The 24,714-nt window shown below is 33.0% G+C and overlaps 1 protein-coding gene across 2 annotated transcripts in view; it reads right to left on the bottom strand.

The window, feature by feature from the left end:
* LOC143232032 (regulator of G-protein signaling 7-like) overlaps window positions 1-24,714 on the bottom strand; it is a 98,228-nt gene that overhangs the window by 16,764 nt on the left and 56,750 nt on the right. The window contains exons 3-10 of one of the 2 annotated variants that reach the window (XM_076467030.1): window positions 23,196-23,292; window positions 17,529-17,579; window positions 16,172-16,278; window positions 10,515-10,563; window positions 6,463-6,527; window positions 4,567-4,643; window positions 2,864-2,945; window positions 36-125 (exon numbers count right to left, since the gene is read on the bottom strand). In XM_076467030.1, coding sequence (XP_076323145.1) covers window positions 36-125; window positions 2,864-2,945; window positions 4,567-4,643; window positions 6,463-6,527; window positions 10,515-10,563; window positions 16,172-16,278; window positions 17,529-17,579; window positions 23,196-23,292 — 618 coding nt within the window. Of the gene's footprint in view, window positions 1-35; window positions 126-2,863; window positions 2,946-4,566; window positions 4,644-6,462; window positions 6,528-10,514; window positions 10,564-16,171; window positions 16,279-17,528; window positions 17,580-18,377; window positions 18,405-23,195; window positions 23,293-24,714 lie in introns of those variants that run through there. The other variant, XM_076467032.1, reaches the window with a different exon arrangement.

Genomic DNA, 24,714 nt, shown 5'->3' with positions numbered 1-24,714 from the left:
AAAACATGTTATTAATTCAAACGGCACAGCATTACCTGCTTCTTTAATTCTTCCTTGGTCTTAGCTTTTCTAGTTGTTTGTTTATTAGCTACTGGGCTTCTTTCCAAACAACTAAATATTCCTGGCTGTAAATAAACAGTTGAAATTTTGGTCACTGCAAGCCGTTTATTTCATATGTTTTCATTTCAATCAGGATACAGTTATTGATCAAAAGGCTAGTTGTCATTGAAACATATCTGTTGCTAGTATTTGGTGCTTTCAACCTACATGTACTTCGCGTAACACGTGACTAAGTCAGCTGGCAATTACCGATCAGATGAAAGGCGATCAATCAATAGCACCGCAGTGGAAACGACTATCTTCAACCAATGAAAATACAGAGCGTGTTAATCAAGTAGCATATAACGAATTCAAATATTGGGTCTTCCAGAATGAAGACCGGTACTCTAATTATTAGGCCTGACAAGCCCATCTGTTACTGAAGGAACGCTTTTAAGCTCTAGATATTAATTAAAGTGTATATTATACGGAAAACTATAATTATAATTGTATACAAATTAAATGGTGAAATTAAAATAAAATCAATTTTGTAAATTGTTCAATATTGCAGCTAGGACTGATCTAATTATTAATGTGTACTTTTATGATGGGCATTCAACAATTGTTAATCTATACGTTTTTTTTCATACAAATCTTAAATTAAGTTTCTTTACACGAACACGCCCCCGGAGGTTCAATGTTAAGTCTCACAAATAACAATGCTAAACAGATTTCGAAACCAGCAGTGGGTGGAGAACAGAGAGCTCATATGTAGCTTTATATTTAATAAAAACATACATGAACACTTAAGCTTTCTAAAATCACTTTATTTCAAACTTGGGCAACCTTTATAGTTACTGTATCTGCCTGAATATAATGTGGAGTTTTTCTTCCAAATACCTTCAGAAAAACTACTTGTGCATCACATTCACACGCGTTAAATTTTTTTTAGGTATTTTACTTGAAGATAACACTGAAAATCATTAACGCATCATTAAAGGCTTAAAAAGAGGTTGCATATCTAGTGCAATGAACGGAACAGATGATGACTTGCTGTGGAAATCAGAAGATGAGGAAGCAAATCTGATGAATGCGATGGTTAATGACAATTCTAATGACGACAAAGTTTATGTGGAGATGAATGATTAGCTTAGTGTATTACCATGTATAAACTTCACAGTAAATTTGTAAAATTGACACAAAAATTTTTAATAGATCGATGATTGATTATTGTACTTTGAAACTATTCGATACTTTGTATACAGCTAATGTGTAAAAAAACAATTCTTTTTTCAATTTAACATTTCAAAGTTGTGTGTCTGTGCATTATATTTTAGCAAATACGAAAGCTAATTTGTAGAACCTTCCCTTTCTAAAGGATGACAAGTTTGTTTTGGTCTGATATACTCGTAGTTGTTAATACTTTTATTCATAAATCTTTAAAAATTGTATAAAGTTAAATGTTAAAATAAACTAAGTTAAATTCAGTCTCTCACACTCAGCTGATGTTAAATTTTAATTAATAATTATTCGATGATGTTATATGCTCGAATAAAAACTATTAACCGAGAAAATATTAATTGTGAGAACAATTCATTTTTCAACCGGTGGTTTAGCGTAAAGTTTGAGGGCTTTGAATGCCAGAAATGGGGTTCAATCTCTGGTTGGGTAAAGCATAGATAGCTCATTGGTCTGCATGACAAAAATTATTTATAAAAGGTTTACTTATTGGATCGAATACTTCCACAAGTTTACGCAAGACATACTTTTACCAGTCGTCACTAATTTTGAACCATTAAAATAGAGTGAAAGCAGTTAGTCAACAGCATTTATGGTAAAATTTTGGGGTATTAAACAAATATTTATAAATGACCACACAGCTCTAAACTGGAGAGCATGATTTTACAACAATGTGATGCGATTCATGGATTTCCGGCTTCATAGTCCAGCACCTTTATAAAAGGAACTTTGTTGGCGAGTTTAAATTTAAGCCTTTTTTGTGTTTTCTTTCAGTTTATTCAACGCTCATCTATCATATTTATATCACCTTACACTGATTAACCTTTACTTTTATTCTATTTAATGTTTTGTTTTTTTTAATTTTCATGCAATTTACAGACAGACACAGCTATCAATCTGGCATACTTAAAGTGTTATATTTCTGGAAATCTTAATCAGTGTTACTTTTACCTGGATTGATAATTTTTGAGTAGTAATTAGAGGTTACTAATAAGTTTGCAAGGTATATCATGCAAAAAAGGAATTTCAGAGATATGTACTATAACTTTTTTTTTTTAAAAGCAAACTTTATGATGTCTACTTAACCACAAGGTTTTGGAGTTGTATTTCTGACTGACATTTACTTGGTCGTATATTGATTTCTTTTCCAAGTTTTGTTTGTTGCATAATAGTTTGGTTGTTTTGAATTTTGCGCAAAGCTACACGAGGGCTATCGGCGTTAGCCGTCCCTAATTTAGCAGTGTAAGACTAGAAGAAAGGCAGCTAGTCATCACCACCCACTGCCAACTCTTAGGCTACTCTTTTGTCAACGAATAGTGAGATGGACTGTAATATTATAATGACCTCACGGCTGAAAGGGCGAGCACGTTTGGTGTGACAGGATTGCATAATAGAAAGTTAGTACTTAGTGATGTATAAAATTCTGACAACAAGCATTTAGTAACGCACGAAACTTCACTGTTTTTGCGTAGAATTAAATTATTCTTTCCCAAAATATAAACAACAATTAAATTTCACGTTTTATTTGAAACACAGAATGACAAGATTCTGTTTAATTTGAAACATACAAACATCAGGTACTTACCGGTGGCCTGTGAACTCGCCAGTAGGCTTTTTCTTGGCTGTCTAATACGATTTTGTCAGTTTTTTTCCTTTCCTTGGCGAGACTGAAATAAACATGTTTAAAATGTTAGTATTTAGATATGACTGATTTCGTTACTATTTTTGGGTATTGTGAAGCATTATTCATTATCAGGACACACTGATTGTAAAAATAACTGTCTTTTACGCGAAGACTCCAGAAAGCATTTAATAAAAAGTTCTTCTTCTAATATGCCAAGACTCTAGCAATTATCCACTGAGAAGCTCTGCTTCTGATACGTCAAAACTCTAGGAAGTATCCACTGAGAAGCTCTGCTTCTGATACGTCAACACTTAGGAAGCATCCACTGAGAAGCTCTGCTTCTGATATGTCAAAACTCTAGGAAGTATCCACTGAGAAGCTCTGCTTCTGATATGTCAAAACTCTAGGAAGTATTCACTGAAAAGCTCTGCTTCTGATATTTCAAGACTCTAGGAAGTATACACTGAAAAGCTTTGCTTCTGATATGTCAAGGCTCTAGAAAGCATTCACTAAGGAGCTTTGCAATCATTAATGGGACTATATATAAATAGCTAAGCCATAATGACAATGTTATAAGAATAGGTTAAACCATGAGCCAATGAGCTGAATCTTCATAAGTATGGTATACTAATAAGTTAAACCATGATACTATGGTACACCAATAAGCTAAGTCATCATGGCTATGGTATACCAAGGAGGCCTTTGGTATAACTTAGTAGAATTTCTCTAAAGTGATAGCTTTAAGACACTGACGACATAATATCATCACATCTGCACTTGCTGAGCTGGTCCTTCAAATGATGGCAGGATAAACACCTGTTATGGTCAGAACTGTCTGCAGAAACATGAAAGGAAAGGTGCGTGATATTTTATTCAATTTGAGGAGTAATTCTCAATCAATGTCTTAAAATTCACATTTCAATTTTAACCACTTTGACAGTGAAAAAAAACAACAGGTCTGGACCATGTACAAACACGTGTTCTACAAATACATTAAATACCTGTGTTTGATGAGAGTATGATTTGTACAAAGATAAGTACAAGCTATCCAAACATTTTGATATGGCACTGAGGTTGCCCAAAATGGAAAATTCTAAATAAAGCTGTTAATGACTTAAATATTAGAAACAACTATGATTTTTGTTTTGTTTAATTCACACATGCTTTTTATCAGCTGTATCAAGCAAAATTCTTACTATGAACAACCGAAAAAACTTATATGAACATTAATGTCTTAATATTTGGAATCCCAAAACTCAATTAATAATTTTACGTTGATTGACGTAATTTTCGGGACATTAAAACAAGTCTAATTGTTGTTTAATATCCTGAAAATTAGAAGAAAAAATCAACTATTTACTATAGCTAATATAATCACAGGGTGTCAATATTCACAGAATGTCATATTGTTACTTCTTGGTGGTGTCTATTATCACTCAGAATATCTTAATCATCTTTTTCTTAGTGGAAGTTAATATCAATACAGTATTATTATAGGGTCCAGTATTATTATACTGGTGCAGCAGTAAGTCTACGGATTTACAACGCTAAAATCAGGGGGTTCGATTTCCCTCGGTGGGCTTCAGCAAATGGTCAGATGTGGCTTTGCTATAAGAAACATACACACACACACATACTATTATAGGAAAATATAATTATCTTACTTGATTTGTTCTTCGGCTTGCATGCACACAAATTCCCACTTATGACAAAGAAGTTTCTTCAAACGTGCCAATGCCTCCTAGTGCAAAAAAAGAAAATTAAATTCACTTTGGATATTTGAGACAATGTCAAGTCATTACTTTGATAGCATCCTTCATAATAATCAATACATACACTTACATCTATGTATGTATACACACACATAATATATATATAATGCTGATTAAATGCGTATCTACCAATTATATCACTATAACACTATTTTACTATTTAATTAAACTATATCCAGGTTTTAGTTTCAGCAAACAATGAAACATATGAAACTAAAATATATCTCACAATGGCTGGTATGGGTATTAACACTTTTACTGACAAGGAGAGAATAACGTTTCGATCCTCCTGGTTCATTTTCAACTTAATCTTCAGGTTAATCTGAAGATGAATTAAGAGTGTCGAAACGTTGTTCTCTCTTTGTCAGAAAAAGTGTTAATACCCATACCAGCCATTCTGATATACATTTTTATTTCAAGTGGGTTTCTCGTCATCTAGAATAAGAAACTAAACATCAGTCCTGAATAGAATGTAATCCACCACTTAGGGTTTAACATTTAGAATTTATACTCTTAAGTGTAATAACAACAGAAAAAACTCGGTAAAAATTACAACATTAAGACTTAAAATAGTGACAAGTAAAATCCATCGTGTGAAAAAATAAAAAGTAAAATCCATCCTGTGAAGAAATAAAAATTTACTGTTTGAATATGATTTTAAAAAATGTTCATAAATAACCGGGCCGAATAAGTTATTACATAGATCTAAAGAGTAATAAATGGCTAGACACAATTAACTAAAAATGAAAAATATTATATTATTACAATGTTACAATATATTTCATTTATTATTGAAAAACAATGCTTAGGGTAACAGGAACAAATTACCTCACTTTTTATTGTAAATCTTTCATCTTATAAAATTGATCAAATGCAGAATAAAATTGAAGGTAGAACAGAAGTTGCTTTTTAGTAAATAATAATTTGTTTTTCTTCTGAATACCTAAATATACTGTATAAATTTAACTTGAAACACCTACACTTATGAAAGATACAGCATATTCTATAATTGAAAACGTAATTGAAGACAATCTTAGTTTGTTTAAATATATTTCATACACGAACAAAACTCTTTTAACGCAACGTTCAAATACATCACAGACATCAGGAATTTCCTTGTGAGAAAGGAGCAAGAAATAATGTTTTTTGTTATTTTGAATTTCGTGCAAAGCTACACGAGAGATCTGGTTTGTTGTGAATTTCGCGCAAAGCTACACGAGGGCTATCTGCGTTAGCCATCCCTAAGTTAGTAGTGTAAAACTAGAGAGAAGGCAGCTAGTCATCACCACCCACTGCCAACTCTTGGTCCACTCTTTGACCGTCAAATTATAACGCCTCTACAGCTGAAAGGGCGAGCATATTTGGTGTGACAGGGACTCGAACCCGCGACCATCAGAGTACGATTCGAGCACACTTATCAGCTGACCATGCCGGACATGATGTTATTTAAGTTAATCTCTGTTAATTGTGATGCCTGTTGTCATTTATTGTAAAGATATATCACAATCAAATATTTAAATAAATAATTCGTCAATATCTGATGAAGTAAAAATATCTAGATTAAACCTAAAACAGAATAAAGGAACAATAACTTCTTTATAATAGTACAATATTCTATGGTTTTACATTTTCTCGTTTTATGGATTACTTAAAAAGCTAAATTCAAAGACATTATACTGCAATACTCAATATATTGCGGACGACACGTTAAAGAATATCTGCATTTTCAAATAATCCAAATGAAACAAGAAAGCGATTAAAACACACCTTTACTTGACTGTTTCTCACCTGTTCGTAATCCTCCAAACCGTGTTTCTGTTTATTTTTTAGGGTTCGTTTCATCAGGAAAATGGCTAAAAAGGAAAAGAGAGGGGAAAATATTTCTAATTAAATGAAACTATACAATGTTTGAAAATTCTATTTCAGACTGCACATAAACAATACCAATACTATTATGCATGCAATTAAACTTCCCAAAAAAGTTTCTGAAAAGATAGCAAAGCTTTCTTCTCTGTCCACGACACATATACGATGAGGATAAGTGATCAGTGTTACTATATTTCTAGTGATTAAGCCTAAAGTTACTTCAAAATTAGACCAATTCTTGCCCAATATCATAGCAACACTACGCTACCAATCGAGTGTTGCCATATGCGATTATATCACGAAGTTATTTCAACGCTTGCTCAAAACGTTTTCTTACTTGAAACCAAATATCAGGCATGGATGATTGTGTTCTGATTCCTGTACGTAGCCATACATGGTATTTGACACGAAAGCAGAATTTTCTTTATATTCGAACATTTCTTCGTTCATTTTAAATAAAACATAAATCAAAAGTTTATTGTTAAAACTATTATTACAAAATAATATTTTATTTTATTTCACCTTTTCCCAACCAACTTATCCATTCACAAATAATACAGCACTTGTAAAGTTGTGCGAGGAAGTTCTTCTCTGAAAGCTATACAATTGGTTCTTAGACGTTAAGGTATCCTCCTCATTGAGGATTTAGGAGCGTTTTCAGTTTGTTTTATTATTTTGAACGCAATATGCTAAAAAGTAAGACATCTATGAATTCAAAAACTTTATAGCCAGTCAAGTGGAATTTGTGGTCACTTCCCTTTATTTCCACTGCACTAGTTCAAAATCTTGGTTCTTCTGTCCTCTTCAGATGTACGAGTTGTGTTTGACTACCAATTTTTTTAACTCCTCACTAATATTGCTTGTCCTTCCTCCATTTCCACGTGCCAGTTGGAGACCTTGGCTTTTCTGTCCTCTTCAGATGTATGATTCTGTGTTTGACTACTTCTCCACTGGTGATGTTTGTTAAGGTCTTAACAGTATTTGTATTTGTAGTCGTCTTATGCGATTTATTAATGCCTGGGTCTAGATGTACTCATTTTTAAAGGTTTAGAAACGAAGCTAAAAACATTATTGTATTATTCTCCTGAAAAACCTTTTTATAGAAAGGGAACTTTTATATAGTTGGAGCCCAGCAACTATCATTCTTCAACGAGTCATGGTCAACCAAGATTTTGAATGACATAACATGTTAACATAAGCCACTACAATTTCTTCCCCATCGTAAACTGAAACGTTTAAGAGCCTTTCTGCCTAAAGTACGAAACCACATATTAAATAATTTATAACGGCGAATATAATTTAGTAAAAATCAACAACTGGTATAGAAGGGTATATCTGAGTGACTTCTTAAGATATACCTGCCAGTAAAAGCAACGAATTCAAAGGGCAAAAAATAATATGAAAAATCTTACAAGTTATCACATGTGGGTCATTTCCTAAAATCTAAAAAATTCTGAAATACGCTATTCATCCTTCATTTAGACCACTGGATTAAATAAGCTATGCTTTACAATTGAATAGTTCCTTCATGAAATATTTTGCTAACAGAGGTTTAGTAGGGGTTGGTTAAAAACGCCCGTTGTGTTAGTAAGGTGTTATGCCAAATTTATTCATACCACACGTTAATTTATTTTCAAATATAAACACTCAAATCTAGTGAAACTTCTGTTCCTCCTTTTTTTATGTCCTTATTAGTCTCCCATATCTCTATATGATGTACTATTTGAAATCACACTGTGGTTCCTGCTGTTAAATGTCCCACATTTACAAATTAAGAATAAAGTAAACCAAACTAGTTATTAAACAGTATAAGCTAAAAAGTTGAGATTTTAGGATTTATGGCCAATTCCAGATTATCAATTACCAGGCTATATTCTCTACTATATTAACGACAAACATTTCCATCCATACACAATGCTAACAAGTGATTAAATTTCCATTTCAACGTAGTGAGCCTGTCGAAATAAAGTAGGGTTATTATTCTTAATATTATATGTAGTAATAGTATTTAGTAAGTAGGTCAAATAATATGGGTGTGGAGCTAAGGGTTTTTCTACAGTAGGTGTCTGATTTGTTGGCGATAAATTCAAATATAAACGAACAGCACACACTCCATGTGTTTTCAAAATACATACATATATACATTCAAAACTAGTTAAACGTATGCACAATAAATTCCTTACACTATGGAGTTCATACGCATGTTACAAACACTGTATAGTTTTCCTTTTGTCAAAAGTTCACTTATGCCTATACAATTGCTTTAGAATTTCAGTTCACAAGCCAAACTACCTTTCTCTATTTCTATCGCACCAGTATTCCTTGTATAGTTCACTTACAATTATAGCGCGAATTACCACAGTCGTATACTGGTCTTTCAGTAATTATCTGTTCCTTTTGCCAAAGTGCACTTAAGCTGGTTCTATTACTTTAGAACTCACTTTGACGAAATAAATTATACTTCTTATCTCTTAAAACTATTAGTTTTATCTAATATATTAATCGTTAGGCCTTTTACTCCTACGGCAGTTAACTTTACGTTTAACTTTTCTTGACCGAACTTTTACTTTCCATCACTTTGCATTCTCGTCTGCTCTTTGTGTTTGCTGTTCCCGCTCGTCTCACACTATTTATACATTTATACATTATCTACTTGCGCTCTAGATATCTCTATATTCTCGACATCAGAAAATTTCACGCGACGTTCAATAGCTTCAGATCAATGAATTATAAACACGACTTCCAATGATCGTCTGCTTTTATTTCTCTTATTATTAAACACACACTAAAATCATGAAATATTAACTCACATTTTAATTAATTAATACGACCTACACTAAGCAGTTTTTTTTATATCTGACGGAGTCCAAATTCGTTTTTTTTTTAATCTAAGCACTTTACTGAGGCATTCATCTCGTCTCGGATTCGAAATGTTCAGCCAAAATTCACTTACACCTTGTTCCGTGTTCTAAATAATTTTAGGTTTGACAAATTCCTATAGTCAGTACAAATGAGTTACTTCGATGCTAATCTTGGTTTGGCTTACTTGGACGTCTGGTTATTACTTTTCTGACCATTGTAAGGCCGGACTTTCAATTCTTCGTCAGTGGCATAGATAAAGAGTACAAAGGGTATCTGTCATTCCGATATATATTTTCTCTACTCAAAACTTTAGGTTCAGAGTGTGTTACAACAATCAATACCACTGAAAAACAGGTCTAACTTCATTTCCAGTTTCTTCATGACAACCGTCAGACAAGATAGAAAAGTATCAGAAAGAAAACTAAACATTACGAACTATTAAAAACATACTTATCTTATATAACTACCGACACATATAAGCATCTAGATAAACTAGTAAAATAATATACTTTATATTATTTGTAACTTGAAACATTTGTTTACAAAAGATATCTTAAGCGTAATGGTCTCACAATATTAGTGGTATTTTTAAAGAGTATGTTTTCCTTGCAAACAATAAGAAAAACCCAGCTGAAACAATGTTAATTATACATCTGTGTTTTGTTTTACACAGTGGATTTGTTCACCAGTAGCTCGGTGATAATTTTCAAGGTTTGGAATCCTTCAATTCAATGTTCAATTCCCGCAACGAACACAACGCAGACAGCCCATTATAACACTTTGTGCTAAAAACGAAATACAACAGACTGCTTTTGGACAATCTGCTGACTAAAAACTATAACTTAACTTAGTGGGTATATGAATGTTGACCAACTTCCTTTTAAGGAGTTGAAAACATCTGTTAGAAAGATACGTATAATTATTTGAACATGAAAACTGTGAAATCACAACTTTACAAGATATAATATCCAAAACATCTGTGTTGCATATTTTTCAAATTGCAAGAAACAGCAAAGTTTTATTTTGACCTTTCAAAGATATATTTATTTGGTTTTTGCAAGTGTTTCCAAGAAAACAAAAACCAACAAACAATAGCAAAAAACAACACTTACCGTAATCAGTATTGTCTGGTTGGTGATTGGAAGGCCAGAAGTATGGTGTCTGGAAGACAAATACGTTATGTAAGTATGACTTGGGAGGTTATGTAAGTATGACTTGGGAGCAAAAAGTTGATTTTAACCAAACATAAATATACAGGCAAAAACCTAATAACAAAGTGAAACTGAGGACTTAGTGTTGTACACAGTAAAACCTAACAAATAGTTCCCGGGTTTTTTGTCAAAAACTTGGAGTATTCCAGGAAAAAGTCACTGGTATTAATAAAATGGAACTAAAGTGGAGGGGTTGGATTATTCTATTAAAACTGTTAATATTAGAAACTAATCACTAACAGAATTAATGATCTCAACAGACATTTACATAAACATGACGTAACATGGTTTACAGTATTTAGTATTGTATTCAGTTAACGAGAGGTAGGCACGAAAAGTTTACCATTATATATGTAAAAATGGTTGGCATGGATAGTGCTTTCTCTACCCATACCAGCCGGCTTTACATATATAATTTTCTCTACAAGTGGGTTTTCTCGTCATCACGGAAAAAGTTTATTAGTTTCACAGATATTCGGGCGAATGTATAAAACAATGTTACAGTAATAAATACTTATTTATTAGATCTTAACGATTTTCCAACATATTTTTCTTCACCGAGTCATGAATGTAAAAACAGATGGTGTTTGACGTTACATATGTTACTACTACCAGTTAGGCAAACTTATATCAGTGTTTGAAGCCAGATATAGTGTGTATTATTGTACAACCCTTATAGATTCTGTACTTTATAACAGTTTTTGGACGTAATGTCAACTACTGCATAATCATTACCATGTGTATGTTGTTTAGTGGTTTTTGAAGCCAGATGTACCATGTGTCATAGTATTATCGTGTAGTTATTAACAGAGTTTGAGGCCTCACGTACCGAGCCCAGCATGGCTAGATGGTTAAGGCATTCGACTCATAATCTAAGGGTCGCGGGTTCGAATTCTCGTCACACTAAATATACTCACCTTTTCAGCAATGGGGGCGTTATTATGTGACGGTCAATCCCACTATTCATTGGAAAAAGAGTAGCTAAAGAGATGGCGGTAGGTGTTGATGAGTAGTTGCCTTCCTTCTAATCTTACACTGCAAAATTAGGTACGACTAGCGCAGATAACCATTGTGTAGCTTTGCGCGAATTTTAAACCAAACCCTCTTGTTTTACACTGCTAAATTAGGGACAGCTAGCGCAGATAGCCCTCGTGTAGCTTTGCGTGAAATTAATAAAACAAACTAATCTCACGCACCATGTGTCGCGGTATTATCATGTAGATATTAATTGTGTTTCACGTCTCACGCTCCATGTATTACTATATCACCTTTTATAGTTGTACACTTTATAACATCTAGTAAGTATTGTATGATATTGTTCATAATTTTACGGCAAACGTTTACCTGTTAGACATTGTAAAATTATTAAGAGTAAGATTGTAGTTACCTAAAGCCCTTGAGTAGGATCTGTATTCTATGTGCGTATATGACAAAAATGACATTATGTTAAGTATGTTCTATCCAGCTAGCAGTGGTGGCTTCACCTTGTAAAACGATTTTTGAAAAGTAAATACTAATCGACATATTTCATATGAATGCACTTTATTACAGTGGTTGTGATCTTGATATATTTAACTGTAGTAAATATTAATACACACAAATTCCTATTAGATTCGAGATCTCTCCTATAGGTTGAGATCCTGGTAGTGTTTGTGTCTTGCAGAGGTTTAGCCGTAACAAACAAAATTCCTGACCACAATGAGTATCTCTTGTTTTTATTGAAATGTCAAATGGCTGTTCTAGTTGAATGTTACGAAAGTTTCGTCGTGTTTTCTAGGAATTCCGATTGTTCATGTGCGTTCTCGTCACGTTACTAGTACATCTGACAACATGACTTTGGTCGACTTTGTTTTGTCTTATAGTCTGGTAACATTATTAAAATATTTGTTGCTGTTTCTAGTAAAAAATACTACAGTGTCGGAGTCAACTGTCGTTTTAATACCGAAACAGCTAACATAATAAAGCCAATACTGAGACAAAACGTGAATAACACTTTCCTTCTTAAAACAAAAACGCCAAGACTGCTTTTAATTACGTCTTTAGTAGAAACGAGTAAAGAGAGTGAACGTTCAGTGCACCTATCTTGCTTCGTAATTACATAGAAAACATGTCTGCTGATGGTTTAAAATGTGAAATATTAAAATTAATTATCATTTCAGACGTAGAGGAGGAACGACGGCCTGGCATGGCCTAGCGCGTAAGGCATGCGACTCGTAATCCGAGGGTCGCGGGTTCGCGCCCGCGTCGCGCCAAACATACTCGCCCTCCCAGCCGTGGGGGCGTTATAATGTGACGGTCAATCCCACTATTCATTGGTAAAAGAGTAGCCCAAGAGTTGGCGGTGGGTGGTGATGACTAGCTGCCTTCCCTCTAGTCTTACACTGCTAAATTATGGACGGCTCGGTGCAGTGGGCTAACAACCTACTCACTTAAGTACTTGTTGAAGAATCCGCAAACGATTGCGGCCCTATGTTCCAAGATGGAATCTAATGGTGATATCTAACTAACTAAGGAGGAATGATAAATATTAAGTGAAAATTAAATATGACGTAATTCTGACTCTTATCTCCTTACAAACGTGTTCAACTTATCGTACAAGTCGGAAGTTTCATACTGAAAGATAGACATCTCATCTCTTTCTTTTATACCCATATTTCTACTTAATCATTATACACAGCAAGTTTTTTTCAGTTATTTAAAACATTTATGTTTCATGATTTGAAAATTTCCAAGAGATGCAACAGTGAAAAAGTGATGTGGAAGACCGTGACATATCAACAACTAATAAATATCTAAATGCGTTAAATGAATCTACAGTAAATATATAATGAATAGAGGAATGCGACTTGTAAAGCGAGGTTGTATATTAAACTTCTAATACATAGCACTGTTCACTGTCAAGATAAGGTTTAAATAGAGGCGCATATCTCATCACAGCATGTTTGTTTGTTTGTTTGTTTTCAATTTCGCGCAAAGCTACACGAGGGCTATCTGCCCTAGCCGTTCATAATTTCGCAGTGTAAAACTTGAGGGAAGGCAGCTAGTCATCACCACCCACCGCCAACTCTTGGGCTACTCTTTTACCAACGAATAGTGGGATTGACCATGACTTTATAACGTTCCCATGGTTGAAAGGGCGAGCATGTTTGGTGTGACGGGGATTCGAACCCGCGACCTTCGGATTACGAGTCGAACGCCTTAACCACCTGACCATGCAGGGGCCCTCATCATAGTAGTCGATACGATACGCATCTAAATATAAAAGTTTTATCAACAGTTTATTACAATGTTTGACAGTTTTGTCTGTAATTTATTATCTATATTACTAACATTGTCTTATTTAAATACTTCACACATTTTCAAAGTCTCGGGTTTGATCAACTAAATGGCAGTTTGCGTGTGAAGAAAAATATAAAAAGTTGATATCTGTTTTGTTATAGTTACTTTATGTTACTTTGTACGTAATGTTTTTAATAAGAACATTTATTAATGTTCTTTAATGTTCATTTATTGAACCATCAATTTTTAGCAAAAATACTTTATTACAAATTCTGATTTTTCTATATAAAAGACTTATATTTACTGAAAGCTTGCCAGACTTCGTAAATTGTATCGTATTGCTGTTTCATCACGTCTTTAGTACTACATATCTGAAGACTTTGCTTATTCACAACCAAGTTAATGTAGATGTCTAATGACAATTACCACTGTAGTTTGGTTGCAGTTCTAGTGGTAATATTTTTACTACGATGTTTCAAAATCCAGTGTTTGAAAACCGAAACAAACACAAAAACTTTATCTAGAAAGTACGGTATATATATATTCATATCTGTCGACAAATGAGTCACGATGCAATACACACCTCTTCTAAACGAACGTATTAAACAACATTTGACGCTTCTTATAAACATAAAATTATAGGGCAGGTTTTATAACGGAATGTTACTGTCAGCTCACGTGCGCTTTAAACCGTCATTCTTTTAAACAAACAAAATACAATGTATCAATACTTTAAACTCAAAGTTAAATATATTTCTCATGTACCAATTCTACTGCGTTTCTAAGTAAAACATTCTATATTGTGCTGGTATTTTTACTCCTATGTATTGTAAGAAAAAGACTGTATGTTGTGTTGGTTTTCAGCTCTTCTACGGTGTAATTTAATTCAGGTTCGTTTCCAACGCAATTACTCGATCGACGTAAGTACCGAACTTTTATGTCGTCCAAAACCTTTGATAACAAAAGATATTTCAACGCAACTTAACTTTAAGGAAATTAAAAGTTTTTTAAGGTAGCAACGCGATATAAAATTAAAAAAGAAGAAAGGTGGACAAATCATATCGTGGATTTTCACTCAGTAAATCTCAGTACACATTGAAAGAAAATTTATTGAAGACTTTGTATTTCAAACGTTTAGCAAAGATTTACAATGTTTGCAACTAAAAACCGGATTATGGATTTGAAAGTACCTTATTATACTGTACTTAATGTACTCAGTAAAATATTATAGTTAAAATTCATATTTCGTGTAAACGATGAAATAACTTATCTTTTTGTGAAATAAAGTTGGGCTTGTTACACAGCTTGTGATGGTGAACGGTTTCTGAGTATTTCATTGATCGTATTAAAAATATGTACATAATACGTTGTTAAGCACTAATACGCTAAACACCAAGTAATCTCGTTGTGGATTTTTGTCACGATCAATTTAAACCTACGGATTAGGTGTGCTACTATACTGTTTAAATGAAATTTTGACCCTATCATGGTTTAGACGCAAACATTTGGAAAGAATTGCAAACCCTTGTTAAAATTAAAATCACCGAAACTGGAATTATTTTTTTGAAGTTAATTACGAAAACTGCCGCACCTTTTCGTTTCGTTAACAAAATAACTGAAAGCTTAAAAAACACAAAAAATCCCATATACGTTTATAAATATAACGTAGCTAACCTTCTCACAGTTCAAACTCACTCGCTAGTAATATGGTTTCTATAGAAACTGATAAAAAAGGAAAAATGAAATAAATTGATTCTGTTACAGACTAAGAAGAAATTTGCTGGAAAATAAATCTCATCAGGAGAAATAATAGGACAGTACATACGAATAATGGCGTATCAGCAAAAATATAGTAAACATACACACTTTAATAATATAAGACGTATACTGTATCTCTGTTACTATCAGAATGATAATTGTTCTGTAAAAACAAATCGACTTATAGTGATTGAAATCTAATCGCGTAAAGAAGCTACTTTATTTAAATATTTCGTATACCTTATGAACTTCTGGTTACTAGATGTTATACATTCTTAAACTATTAAAATTATCTTAAATTTTACCTGAGTCTTGTGTTACTACTGCTTATGTCATGTTAAAACAAAACGGTAATAATAAAATTTGTATTTACTTCGTGTATTTCAAGGAAGTGAACAAGTTTTATCTGTAACATTTATGTTAAAATTACATTTCTACAATAACTAAAATTGAAAATGCTATAATAATAAAGAGTAATGCTACCGATATAGATTAATCATATTCTGAATTTTCGTTCTCACCTGAAACCTGTAGAGGGTGCTGTCGTCTTTCAACGCAAATTTTGTATCATTAACGGGAAAGAAATATCCGTGTTGGCAGAGAATGTTAGCTATGTGGATGGCTTCGGCTAGCAAATTATGAGAACACGTACTAATTCACAAATGGAAACTAAAATAAGTATATAGATACATACATATGTAATCCAAGTGTAAAAGTAAAAAAGCGATTTTATATAAGTGTTTGTCAATTATTTGTAAAAACGTTACAAATACTTTAGTACAGTGGTATATTTGGTTATCGTAGAATCATTTTGATATTAGTAGTTTGTAGAAAATAAGAGTAAGTAGTGAAGTAACCCCAGAAAGCTGAAACTGTGGGGAACCAGAAATGTAACGTAGTAATAACTTATTGTATAAATCTTTATTTTTTATCAGAGCGATGTAACTGTAAGGCTTCTACTTGTTGTTTTTTAAACTTTTGAAAGCAACCTAGTCTATAACGTAAACCTAGAACTCTACAACCTAGTCTATAACGTAAACCTAGAACTCTACAGCCTAGTCTATAACGTAAACCTAGAACTCTACAGCAAGGACAAATAACTTGAAACACGTTATTTACGAACACAAAGTAACTGTATGGACATTAATGATATGGTTCCATTTTTGCCCTTCAAATGACACTAAGTAATAATACATCTTAACAAGCTTAAAGTTTCTTATCATGACATAACACTAACTGTAGATATTTTGTTCATCAAATTCCTCGTAATTTGTCTATTTCAGGTTCAAAATCAGAGGCTTGTCAAAATAGCATTTTCACATCAATCGTGTTTATCACTCTCACAAGTCACTGCCCAGCAGGCCTTTCTACAGTACCAGAACTCGTCAAGTGGGCTGCACGATGAGCGACAAAAGAATCCTTGAAGCGTTATTTATGTAACGAGTACATACATTAACATTTACGGTTTAAACATCAAAACTGGTGAAGCATTTGAAATCAACAGCCTGAAAATGTGCGATAAAAACCACTTTAACTGGAAATATCACCCCCTAACACTTCTCGTAACTTGTTCATTTTAAATTCAGAATCTCAAGCAAAACAGATGCTATGAATATTTTCTTTCGAAGAGGCAACTTTACAGTTAAATGCCATTCATCTCACAAGCTATCGAATACTGCCAATCATGATAACTTAGGCTAAAATTTGCAAGTCGTGACAAATCCAGTCTGGATGTTTTAAAACACTATAAGATTGCAAAACTATTAATATCGGTTGATAAAATTAATGAATGCTTGTATGTGGGTTCGATCAATTATTTCAGTATTTCTATATACTTAACAGACGAATTGAAGACATGAATCTTTGAGTAAGTCTCACCTATGTCTTCGATGTCTAGTCTGTCCATCAACCATTCCACAATATCGTATCCTGAAAAAAACGTGAGTGCATTAGGAAAGTGTCTATATTAATAAAGGCACAACTGGATTAAATACTAAACGTTTGTGAACAAAATTAGATATTTTTGATTTTACAGACAAACTTACAGTCTATAATTTGTGTTTGCGAAAAAAGTAAACGTCCGTTGATTTACACATCAGCTGAAGGTTATCCCAACAGGGTAAGTTTAAACAATAAACAGTTTTTGTGCCGAAAATTGGATTTGGAGTTGGACAAATTCCTTTTTTTAGGGGGGAGTAAATGTTATTTTTGTTAACATAGGAAAAGGTTATTTACAAGGTTTCATTTGCTTGTTTGTTTTTAAGCAAACAGCTATACAACGGGCTGTCTTGTTGTCTATCCAACGTGGATATCAAAACCTGAAATGTTATTCTAAAATATTCATATGCAATTTTATTGGCGTGACAAACGTGAAACGTTGAAGTAAACAAAGATTAAAAATAATAGATTTTTATATTCAAGTTAAATAAACAATAATTTGAACTTCTTTTATAAAAACAACAGTTTCTCAATAAAAACAGTTTAGGAGCAAGTTTTTATAGTTAACGAATTCTTCCAGTTATTTATTTCCATGTAGTTAGTAATTTTCGGTTGCTTTTTGTTCAGCATTAAGAAGTTATTTTGATATTTCACTTACTTATAAAAAGTAACTAAGTTCCACGAATAAAGTCAATTTCCAATCTAAACATTACAATAAATAACTTATTGTACAGGATTAAAATCGGTAAAAGCACCGATAAGACGAGAAAACAATCTCATACACTTTACCTGTTTCGACATACATCAATGTGTCGTTCTCAGGAGTGTAATGTTTGTAAAAAATTACCCTTATTTATACAATTACCAGAAGACCAATTTGGATATTAAAGAATTTCATGCCATCTACTGAGAACATTTCTATCAGGTCCATCACCCTTATTTACTAATTTATATTTATTTTTTAATATTCAATTATCTCAATCGATTCACGTATATTCATGCTAATTAAATTTCCAGGTTGTGCTAAGATAAGTTTCTCATTGAATTTTAGGTTTAGTTTTACTGAGGCGTTCTGCTAAAGGTAAAATAGTAATACTGTTGTTTTTAAAATTTATTTTGTGAATGTTAAATTTCTTTTAGTTTCTCTTATGTAAGTTACTTTACTTTCACATGATATGATGTATATATATGCCAAATTTTTCCATTAAGTCAGTTATCTTTAATTGTATTAAGAATTTTACTAAGTGTTTATTGGTTTGTATATTGGAAATATATGTTTGTTTGTTTTAATTTTCTTCATCATTTGATAAAATAAGTCTGATGTAAATGTTACAGTATGTTTTCTTTTAGCAAACCTACACCAGACTATCTGCTGAAGCTAGCGCCAGGAATCGAACCAGTAGAATTACCTCTGTACCAACGGGAGACTTAACTGTTTGTCAAACATTCTATTTTTTACCTTTTTCGGCAAATGGTTTTAACTTCATACTTTTGTCCCTGTTTTTGTTTTTTAGTTTGTTGGCAGCTGTCAACATTGAGGATTAAAACTTCTTTCTACTGCTACGTGCTTAAATAAATATAACTCGTAATTAGTATCATCGTGTTTGCAATATAATTGTAGTATTCTATCTACATAAGAGTAAAAAACAGGTTTCTGATGTGGCTGAATGATTACAGGGAAGGGTTTGCGATGAATGTCAGTTTGTAATTTATCCATATTTTTATTCATTAAATATAAAAAAACTAAACAGCCATTTCTCCAATTTTCATAATCAAATCTTGTAGAATTATCAATGTTTTTAAAGTAATTACCAAAATTCAATATTTTTTCTGTACTTTATCGCCAAATAAAAAATGTCTCCTCGATATACCTTAATCATACTGCAGGTTTTTATCTGCTATTTCTAACGATTATCTTTCAAAACTGTCTCTCTTAAACCATTTTATGAAGGAGTGTATGTGTGTATTTTCCTATAGTAAAGCCACATGGAGCTATCTTCTGAGCCCACCGAGGGGAATCGAACCGCTGATTTTAAAGTTGTAAATCCGTAGACATACCGCTGTACTAGCGGGGGGAACATAATAAAGGAAATAAATGAGAACCCTTAACTAAACCTTCGTTTTGTTTATCAACTGTTATTAATTTGGAAGAAAGTTTTCAACACATACTTCTACAAAGTTACTTGTAACCATTATTTCTAAAATCGAGTTATTATAGGACAGACCAAAAGAAATTTATTATTCAAAATGAATGAACACAAAAAATGTTTAAATAATAATATTTCTATTTCAACTAAACACACAACTGAATGGAGAACAACTATTATTTTTACACAACCTAGAAATCTAATAAATACGAATACACGTGAATCGTTTGAGATAATTAAATATTAAAAAAAAATAAACGTAAATTATTAAATAAAGATGATGGACCTGCTAGAAATGTTCTCAGCAGATGGCAAGAAATTGTTAATATCCAAATTGGTCTTCTAGTAATTGTGTTAAGTGTTATTCATTGCAAAACATTACACTCCTGAGGATGACACATTTTTATATGTCGAAACATGTGGAGTGTACGAGACTTTTCCAGTCTCACGAATTTTTACCGATTTTAATCTTGTATAGTAAGTTATTGGCATTTTATTGTAATTTTGAGAATGAAAAGTGTCTTACATTTAGAATTGTGTATAAAATAATCGTTACTTTTCAAAAAAATAGTTTAACATTCCTGCGAAGTGCTTAAAAATAACGGTCAAATTCCAGAGAAAGAATTATAGTGGAGATAATCCAACAAAATCATTTTCTGAAGGATACACGCACTTGGACTACTTTGCTGAATGTTGCAAGTATAAGAAAATATGAACAAATTCTAGCAATAGCTTTTCACACTTCACAATTTGTAGTAATAAATATCGAATATTCAGATGTTTTCCTGTTGTGTCTTACCTTATTTCTGCATCTACTTACCTGAAGTGTAACAGAACTGTACACGTTAAGTAAGTGTCAGAACTCTTGAAAATGCTCATGGAAGTAAAGTCTGTAAAGCTGTGCTAAGAATGTATGCATTTACACAATTCCACACTAAGTGCTTTTGCCGGTCGAGGAAAATCACAAGCACTGAAACTTTTTAAAGTTTCTACTCAATATATAAGAGTATTTTAACAATTAAGAGGTAAATAAAAGTTTCATGTTTTGTTTACAAAGTTACATTTGTAACGTGGTTTTAATACGTGTAATACAAGTGATGTAAACATGTTGCAAAAAGGTTTGTTCAAAACAGGAAGAGACTGATTCATTCACGTGACCTCTGTCCTAATATTCTTTCTAAACATTACTGGAATATCAGGATATCAAAGCATCAGACTGTCATCTGAAATAAATGTTTAGAAAAACTTGTAGATATTTCGTCTCGTTATGGTCGCGAATGGATTATTAAAGACTCAATTGTAATTGAGTGTAACAGGATGGATGACTAACAGATCCTGATGCTGTACTTTACTCATTATTGTGAACCTGAGTTCAAACTACCTTCTTGTGTGCGTCTTATCAGAAGCTCCTGATGCTGTTATTGAATAGTTATCGTGAATTTGAGTTCAAAATACCTTACTGTATGCGTATTTAAACTGGTCTGAACCGGACAGAAATCTGAAAACTTGCAATAAACAGAAGAATGAGGCAGATTCCTCTCATAAATGGACAGAGGTCAGTGAGAGTGTAGGAAAAAAGTTTACGATGGGGATTGAAGCACTGTTATGAATTTAAAATAAATATATAAACATAAATATATATATATATAAATACACACGAACACGCACACGCACACTAGCATATGTGTGTATACATTTCAGATTTTGTTCATTTGGGTGTTTTTGGTTGTTGTGACGAAAACATTGCTTTTTATGAAATGTCAATGGGATTCTACGAATAAAGGATTAATATCGTAATTTATGGAAAAATATTTCTGGGTGTTCTTAACATATAGTTAGTCTGTGCAACTCTTCTGAAGTCAAGGATATGCCGAGTTCGTATTTTCTTAGTTTCAAAAATTACAATATAATTTTTGTGACGTTTCAGTCATACAAGGTTTAAAAAAAAGTTACATTTCTGAGGTTTAATCTACAACTCACACATCATATCTCCACCTGGGGCCAGGCATGGCCAGGTGGTTAAGGCACTAGACTCGTAATCTGAGGGTTGCAGGTTCGAATCCCCGTCGCACCAAACATACTCGCCCTTTCAGCCGTGGGGGCGTTATAATGTAACGGACCAACCCACTATTCGTTGGTAAAAGAGTAGCCTAAGAGTTGGCGGTGGGTGGTGATAACTAACTGCCTTCCCTCTAATCTTACACTGCTAAATTACGGACGGCTAGCGCAGATAGCCCTCGTGTAGCTTTGCGTGAAACTCAAACTAAACCAAACCTGTCTAGTCGATAAAAATTTCATCTAGAGACATGGAACATTTCAAAAAATTAAAGTAGAATTTACCTTCCAACTAGTAACAACAATTCAGTTTTCAGGAAAAAGCTCACGATTTCTTTTTTCAGCTAATAAATCAATGTGTGTTTTGACGAGAAAAATGTTCCACGCAACGAAACACATGAGTGACACCTGGATTATAAATTTATCTTGCAGAAGATCATAATGTCTCAGTTATAACAAAAGAAAAACGGTAACGTCTGTTAGTGGTGGTCCAAGGATGATGGCATACTGGCATGTATACTAACCTGTTTGTGGTGATCCAGATAATAACAGTACACTAACCTGTTTGTGGTGATCCAGATAATAACAGTATACTAACCTGTTAGTAATAGATATATTTATATGCATTACTAACTTCTGATCAAAGCAAGCTACCAATGTACATCAGAACAAACAACACACCCAGTTATGAGCACAGCCAGTTAAATATGCTATTTATCCTATCTTAATTATTATGATTAGAATGCATTCTTTCATCATGTAGGTACTGTCGTTGTCAAACTATTTCATGTACATTATTTCAGGTTATTTAAAGAGATGGCAAGAAAAATAATTCTATCGTCGAACTATCAATTAGCTACAAGTACGAGCATTACTGTGTAACTCAACAATAAATATCCACAGTTACTTAATAAAATACGACATATTTTAAAGTGTTGAAATGTGAAGAGGATGAAAGCTCTCATATCTTGACAAATGACGTCATGCGTTGCTAGCCAACGTCACTAAACGAGACTCTCACTAATGGTATATACACGACTGAACTTTCTTTTCTTCACAAATGTCTTTAAATGTCAATTTTCTCGGTCTGATGAACGACAAAAAAACATTTCGCAAATAATTTAATTCTGTGATAAAACAAAGTCTCGTCAGTTTTCACAAATTATATAAGTGTAAATGTTTGATTTCAACTGGTAAAAAAGCAACTAAAACCAATAACTCATTATGTCAAAGCTATATGAAAGATGTATGTGTTTCATAAACTAAGAAAGAATTTTGTGTTGGTTTGGTGAGCGAGTGGTTATTCTTCAATGTAACGAGGTTTAAGATGACGCCATAAATTGTTGACGTTTTAAGCATAATGACGTCACAAAGAATTAAATAATACAGAGATCGATAAACTTACCCATAAAGGCACATGGAATGGATGTGAGGAACGACTTCTGACTCCTCACGGGAACTCCCGCTTCCGGATTTTGCATCTCTCTGATCAGCCTCTCCATCTAGTGTCAAATTAATAAAAAAAAAACAGACACTACAAATTTCACTTATTTTCGTTCACTTGGTAGTATGTACAAACAAACACAGATATACAGTCACTAAGAGAAATATTATTGAACTGTAAAGAGACTAATTAATTTACTGTATCTTAAAAATAAGAAATGACGTAATTTTAATGACTGTTCAGCACGAATTAAGACGCCTCCTGCTGGAACACTAATTCACTAATGACTTTCATGAAGCAATTGTTTCATGTGTGCTGCAAGTTTTAGATTTTACGTACAGTACCACGTGACGTCTTTTCTTCAATGATTATATTTTTCATTTTATGACCTTCACATTAGACAATTTATACCAAGCTGAATAGTTTGACAGTTAAAGCTGTAGCGGGGTACAAACCAGTTTGTTTATAAGAAGTGAATCAGTTTACACTATAGAAAGTAGAAACGAGTACTAGGAAACCTGTTACAATATAAAGTTATATACAAGAAACCCTGTCGATCAACGAACTATTGTAAGGGACAATGTGACTATAGTTCTTCTTTACTACCACAGCTTACAACATGCAACGTTGTTTACAATATTTCATTCTCTTCTCCGTTGTGTACACTAGTTATTTCGTTGTCCAAAATTAATTATTGTTATCGAATGGGAGCACTTGAAAGGCGCTCGTGCAATTCTTGAAAATTGTTCAACAAACAAAAGTGGATCAAGGAGGATACTACAATGACGTCAAGTATTTTGCGAAAATAGAAACTTGGGATATTTGTGGTAAAAATAAACCTGATGACCAATCTGTCGGTTCACTACTTGTCACTGAGTTGTACGGTTTCGGGGAATTCCATTTTTCTCAGTAACCATGGGAACAGGAAATCGACAAAACAACAGTAGGCTTCTTATAGTTTGTTTTTTAACTACATTAGTTGGAAGGCAATTAACCGACACCACAAACAACCAACTATCGCCCCACCCAACAACTCTAAACGTACTTCTGCAGGGGCCCAAACGTTTTTTATTTCAAGAGTGAATAAAACCAAAAGTGAGAGTAACAGATATCATGAGAGTAACAGATATCGTAAGTCATTTGCACATTTTACTGATGTCACGACACTACAGATTGCAACATTAAGTGTCCTTTATGTGACATCATTTTGTGTCTACTGACTGATTGACCGACACACAATATCCTACTGCGATCGGTTAAAACAAGTGACCTCTCGAAGTGGTTTCTGTCCTGTTTCGGGTAAATTATTTTACCTCGCTTTTTTAATACATCCACGCTTCTAAAGTGCTGGGCGCGAACCTTGGCTACTTAGACATAGTCTCGCACATTCACCAATGGTTCATGCTAAGTCGCTTGTTATAATGCTAGTGCATATATATTATTTATATAGTGTTTTTATTTGTCTTTTATTCATCATAGG

The sequence above is a fragment of the Tachypleus tridentatus genome, chromosome 11 (genome assembly GCF_004210375.1).
Source record: "Tachypleus tridentatus isolate NWPU-2018 chromosome 11, ASM421037v1, whole genome shotgun sequence".
NCBI classification, from domain to species: Eukaryota; Metazoa; Arthropoda; class Merostomata; order Xiphosura; family Limulidae; genus Tachypleus; species Tachypleus tridentatus.
This window is presented reverse-complemented; position numbering and strand designations above follow the sequence as displayed.